The 6,039-nt window shown below is 41.9% G+C and overlaps 2 protein-coding genes across 5 annotated transcripts in view; both read left to right on the top strand.

The window, feature by feature from the left end:
* Window positions 1-2,036: 2,036 nt before the first annotated feature.
* LOC130434666 (echinoderm microtubule-associated protein-like 1) lies at window positions 2,037-5,121 on the top strand. 2 transcript variants are annotated; one of them, XM_056764946.1, is made up of 7 exons: window positions 2,037-2,524; window positions 3,154-3,336; window positions 3,509-3,638; window positions 3,713-3,793; window positions 3,871-3,902; window positions 4,109-4,135; window positions 4,539-5,121. In XM_056764946.1, the coding sequence occupies exons 1-7, from the start codon at window positions 2,443-2,445 to the stop codon at window positions 4,796-4,798; spliced, it is 795 nt and encodes a 264-aa protein (XP_056620924.1). In that variant the 5' UTR covers window positions 2,037-2,442; the 3' UTR covers window positions 4,799-5,121. The 2 variants fall into 2 exon arrangements, with proteins under 2 accessions (XP_056620924.1, XP_056620926.1); XM_056764948.1 differs by having other exon boundaries at window positions 4,550-4,730.
* A 219-nt stretch (window positions 5,122-5,340) lies between these two features.
* evlb (Enah/Vasp-like b) overlaps window positions 5,341-6,039 on the top strand; it is a 20,389-nt gene continuing 19,690 nt past the window's right edge. For 2 of the 3 annotated variants that reach the window (XM_056765331.1, XM_056765329.1), the window contains exon 1: window positions 5,341-5,873. In XM_056765331.1, the coding sequence (XP_056621309.1) occupies window positions 5,869-5,873 (5 nt within the window). In that variant the 5' untranslated portion in view covers window positions 5,341-5,868. Of the gene's footprint in view, window positions 5,874-5,899 lie in introns of those variants that run through there. The other variant, XM_056765333.1, reaches the window with a different exon arrangement.

Raw genomic sequence — 6,039 nt, 5'->3', positions numbered from 1 at the left:
TGTGTTGGTCTGTTCTTGAAAATAATTAACACACAGTTGTATCAGAACAAGAAGATTTGTCGGCATCTGGAGTATTTGAGTGAGAAGGGTTTTTCACATGAGTTCTTGTCAAGATTTGACCGTTTATACTGACCAATCAGAAAAGAGCGTTGCCCAAGTTCGGACCAACACAATGCACCTTGATTCATTAATATTTGTGCTTCTATATTAAAGAGATTAAGAAGAGTATATGAACAGATTCTGTCTCAAGTTTCTCCTCATGCTGATTATTGTTTAATGAAAGAATATTTATAAAATCCTTTGTTGGAAAATGGTGAGATCTGTATGTGTTATTGTTTTTCCTACACAATGTGTTCAAGACAGTCAAGCCATCAGAGGATGTGTGCTGACACCAGTTTTACACACTCATCACAGCAAATAATAAGAACTAATAATGTTTAATTTATATAGCGCCTTTCCCAGGCTCAAGGACGGTGGACATAGACTATTGATTCACAAAATTCTAAACAGATCATTTCACAATCAGTTAAACAGTGAAGTGGACGGTCAACAGACAATATAAACACATCATAGACACATCATAAACAGAAACTAAGATCAATTTGACAGTTAAATAGACGCTTTGCGCAGTCACGGGTGGCATGACTGCAGTTGCACTTCATAGTAACGGGTATCAAACTGAGACATGACAGAAGGAAGGATTAAAGTAACCAAAGAGAAAGTATGGTATCAATAAGTAACAAAGAGGTCATGTCAACTTTATTTGTACCCGTAGGTAGATTTGTTCTGCAATGTAAGTTCACATATAAAGACACAAACATTGAACACAGTGAATAAAAAATATAAAAATCACTGAAGGCCGCCTGGACAAAGAACATCATACAACAATATAAAATCGAATAAATACATACAATAATGAACTCAATCTGCTTAGTGGTTAGCATGTTCGCCTCACACCTCCAGGGTTGGGGGTTCGATTCCCGCTTCCGACTTCTGTGTGTGTGGAGTTTGCATGTTTCCTCCGGGTACTCCGGTTTCCTCCCCTGGTCCAAAGACATGCATGGTAGGTTGATTGGCATCTCTGGAAAAATTGTCCGTAGGATGTGAGTGCGTGAGTGGATGAGTGAGTGAGTGTGTGTGCCCTGCGATGGGTTGGCACTCCATCCAGGGTGTATCCTGCCTTGATGCCCGATGACTCCTGAGATAGGCGCAGGCTCCCCGTGACCCGAGGTAGTTCGGATAAGCGGTAGAAAATGGAATGGAATGAACTCAATCTAGTAATAGCTGCCGGCACAATTATGTTTATTAACACCACTTTATTTTACAGTACAGAACTGCAAGTCTACGTCTGGATGGTAAAAGTTGGAATTCCTTTGGAGCCGATGGCCTTGTGGTTAGTGCTACGACATATGGCACTGTGGCGCTCCGGGCGACCCAGCTTGTGGTCCTTTCCCAATCCCACCCCATCTCTCATACACTTCCTGTCCTCACTCTCCCACTACACTAATAAAGGCAAAAGGCCCAAAAAAATATAGTTGCATACAGGTTTCCAAAGCAGGATACCAGAGAGAATGTTAAAAGTGACTCAATAAAAGCTGATATCCTATTTACACACAGGTTAATTTTGAATCAAAGATGGTTCTAAGATATGTGTAGACTTGCACAGATATTATTCTCTGACCGTTGATACAAGTGTCTTCATGTGTATGGGTTTGTTTCCTGAAGTCATATGTTTTGTCTTGGAGAAGTTGAGTTGAAGACTCTTCACACCACTTTATGAAGTCATTTATAATCGGGTCGTGGCGAGTCTCTTTGATATTAAGCACACTAACAATAACTGTGTCGTCTGCATATTTGCAAAAGTGCTGTTTTGCCACTTACTCTGATACATATTTGTGAGGAGAATAAATAATAGTGGAGAAAACAACACAGGAAAGAAAACGTGGATGTGGACGAAACTACAGGCCCCTTACAACACTAGAATCATTGTGTTAAAGTCGATGATTTCTTCTAAAGACATGTTGAGTATCAGATCTTTCTTATTAATGACTGAAATCAAAGTGATCTTCTGTCAGATAAACACGTGTAAGCCTATTGTCGGCTACTGTTGTTATTTATAAATGACCTGAAGCTTCTGAAAGGTCACCGCCGGCTCTGATTTGTGTGGCAGTGAGAACAGTTCACGCTGATGAACAGTCAAAGATCACCTGGACCTGCTCTTCATCTGTTACAGAGAGGTGACGCTACGAGGCTGCTTGAGCTGAATTTTGCAGTTTGTTGCAGAATTCTCTGAACCTCAGAACAAACACAAAGCAGCTGAGACGCTTACAGAGCTTTAATCTGCCATGACATCATCCTTCTGTGTTGAGAGGGATTATCTGAGAGGAGGAGCTCACATCTCATCTAAAGCAAACACAGCAGAAGGCTTCTTCTCAAAGTCTGATGTTAAAGGTGAATGAAGCGATGGAGAGTTGTGCTGAAGGTGAAGATGCTCTTCTGCCTCCTGACGCTGACTTCAGCATGGGTTAGTCACCTCTTTATCATTATCTTTCAAAAGATGACCTTTGTCTTTCTTAAATTGAGCTTTTCATATTTTGACTGATGAACGTTCACGTGTTTCTCTTCTGATGACATGTGTGTGTGTGTGTGTGTGTGTGTTGTGAGTGTTTTGTTTCTGTGGGGTTCTGTGTGTGTTCAATCTTCTCCTGCGGTGAGATTACATCTGATATAATCCTCTCCTCCATATGGACACTGATGCTGACGGTTATAAAGCCACAAAAACACTTTCATCATCATTAATGTCTGTGCAGACGTCTCCTTCTCTTCCTTTCTTTTTCATCTTCTGGTCAACTGCTTCATAACGACGAGAAGTTCTTTAATAACTCAAAGCTTTAAGATCTCTTTCACATCTCCTAGATGAAAGAATATTCTGCTTTAGCCTACCGCACCGCAATCTCACGTGTGTCTCGAGAGGTTTAGGAAAGATCTCAACGGTGTCTCAAACTGTGCTCAGATATCTCACCCTTCACTCATTTGTGTGTTTAAATGAATGAATATTACTATTATTATTAATTGTATGAAGGTGGTAACTGAGTCTTGTCGTCTGATTCTGTGCTGCAGGTTTTGATGATAAATGTTGTTTTGGTCTGTCAGATGATCAGTGTTCTCCTCACAGTGGGATGGAAGTGACGGATCGTGTGATGTACATTGAGCAGCGTGTTCAGATGCAGGAGGATGAGATTCAGCTGTTGAAGATGACCATGGCTGATGTGCTCAAGAGACTCAACATCTCTGAAGAACAAACTGCAGCTCTCATTAAAAGACCTCCTGCTAAAGGTAACACACACATTTGTGAACACACAAACTCAGTATTTGCGCTTGACACAGAGGTCAACAAAATGTTTCTGTGGTACAGATTTATTAAACGACTGAACATCCATCACATCATCATGTTCAAATGACCTGAAGTCTTGTGTCTTATGTTTTGCTGTGTTTGGTGTTGGAACAGCACGGCCTGCGTCTCTGATCTTGACCTCTAGAGCGTCCAGCAGCACCAGCAGCTCACTACTGAAGAAGAGCTCAACACTGCCCGCCTCGCCCTCCTCCAGACACTACAGCCCCTCACCAGCCAACAAGAGGTTCATGTCAAATCAGAGGAAGATGTTTGTGTTGTGTGACAGCGTCATCTGATCTCTGTGTGTTTGTTCTGCAGAACTCCTGCTGGGAATGTGAAAGAGAGTCTGAGAGCATCAGTGAGCAGTGAAGCTCAAACCAGCAAAACACTGCTGGAGACGTGAGTGGAGATCATGATGTTCCTTCAGTGCTGTAATATGAGCTTTCTGTCTCTAAAGCTCTGCTCTTCCTCCACAGCAAACCAAAGGAAAACACTTCAGCTCTAACAGGTAAGAACCACCCGCAGGATCCAGACAGTGGGTTTACATTATTATTATTAACATTCATTATTATTAAGGGCGTACGCCCTCATCAGTAGTCAATCAATAGTTATCAGTTGTCTTAACTGTGTTGATGACAGATCAGAAGCCCTTGTGTCATCATGTATACGATGATGTATGTTAATACTGAGGCTTTTTTCAATTTTATTCTTTAGGCTCTAGGCGTGTGACTCAATGCAAAGGTATGTCTCGCCCCAGATCTCTTATTTAGTGTTTTTGCTTAAAGAATACAGGAGAACCCAACAGGTTTTTAAAAACTAAAGACTCAGTTCAGCTCTGAAACATCATTCATGTACATTTCTTCATTAATCAAAGGAGACATTCATAATAACATTCATGTCAATTAAAAGTCATTTATAAACACAATGTACAGATCTACTTTCATAAATATGAACAGCAGAAGTCAACGGCTCATAGTCATTTGACCAATCACAATGAAGGATTCTGGAGCTCTATGTAGCAGAAGTTTGGTGAAGAACAAGATGGATCAGCTCAGTTCTCATTGCTTTCTTCTGTTTGTTTTCATTCCTCCCGCTGTTCCTCCTCTTCATGTTCTATATCTCCATCATGTCCCGCTTCACTTAGTGACTATGCAGATTTATCTGATCCCACTGTCAAGAAAGACTGGACGTACTGACCCAAGGACGGGCGTGACCACCCTGCACCCCAACACGTGTCCTCGTGCCAGCGGGTCAGCGGCTGACAGAGCTCGAGATGAGAAGAACACTGCGTTTACTGTTCTCCTCAGAAACAAGCCCTGTGAAAGCCCCCTGTCCCCCCTGAAGATCCCCAGATACAAAAACCCCATCAAAACACCCAACCAATACTTCCAGATCTGTTATTAAACACTCACTCATGACTCATTTCATGCTTCATTGAATAAAAAGAAGTTTTGAGCACGCTATGGTGTATTCTTCATTCTTCTGCTACACAACTGTGTTTTATAACAGATGTGACATGTCAGGGTGAATTAGCATGAAATAAAAACATGAAACACTGAAGCAGAACAATTGAACATTTAAAGTTTGTGAAAGATTTCAATAAACTCTCTTAAGATGTGTAGAAGAGAAAAACACGATCCTCGTCGTCTGTTGTAAATACAGAAAAAAAAACATCAGTGTCAGTTCCACACATCACTCAAACAAGTGTTTGCCACATCATGTCACAAACAGAAAAGTGTTCTTTAACATGAATGAACACTCAAATATGACGTCATATGAAAGAATCCAGTTTACAGTAGTTTTAAATGCGAGCAAATAGAACAGAGCTTCATTTCTTCATGATCTGCTGCACCAATGACATTGTTCAGCGTCACACACTTTTGACCTATAAACACACACACACACACACACACACACATTCATCTGAACACAAGAAAAGCTAAAGACTGACTGACATTAAGCTCTCAACAGTGAAAGACATCACAAACATCTGCACGTGTATTGTTATAGAGCTCATTTTGCGACAGCAACGGATTATAAATGAGAATTGACCCGATTCCCCTCCGCTCAGACCCTACAGGTGTGATCTCTTATATTTGAAGGGTTTCGGGTGTGAAAGTGAGCGCGCGCCAGCGGGCGGATTGACTGACTGACGCACAGCCGCACCGGTGCGCGCCCGCCGGCTCTGTGACATGGACGAAAGAGCTAAAAACGGCGAGAGAATCGCGAAAACACGAGTGGCCTTTTCGCCGTGTTTAACACAGAAGCGGACACGTTTCCTTCTGTCGCATTTTTTCCACGCGGCGCGATTCGCGCTCATCTGACTGGCTTTCGTAGCGTCGGTGATTTTTTAGGAATATTACGGGATTCTCATCGTTAAAGACAGAGCGGTCTGGGGTTATTAAACACGAGCAACCGAAAGACTGTGCTGACATTAGTCCATATTTCCAAATAACGAAGGAAAAGTCGGAAACATGAGGTAAGCGCACGTTCTCACGCGCAGCGTCACTCGTCAGCGCGCGCGCGCTGCAGCAGATGGGTCGACGCGATGTTTTTGGACAGATGTCGTGATTAATCTGTAATGGGTTCTGGGAATAAAAATAGATCTATATGATCCATATATGTGAATATATTTCACTGAAATA

The sequence above is a fragment of the Triplophysa dalaica genome, chromosome 13 (assembly GCF_015846415.1).
Source record: "Triplophysa dalaica isolate WHDGS20190420 chromosome 13, ASM1584641v1, whole genome shotgun sequence".
Classification (NCBI taxonomy): Eukaryota; Metazoa; Chordata; class Actinopteri; order Cypriniformes; family Nemacheilidae; genus Triplophysa; species Triplophysa dalaica.
Note: the sequence above shows the minus strand (reverse complement) of the source record. Positions and strands in the feature narration are given on the sequence as shown.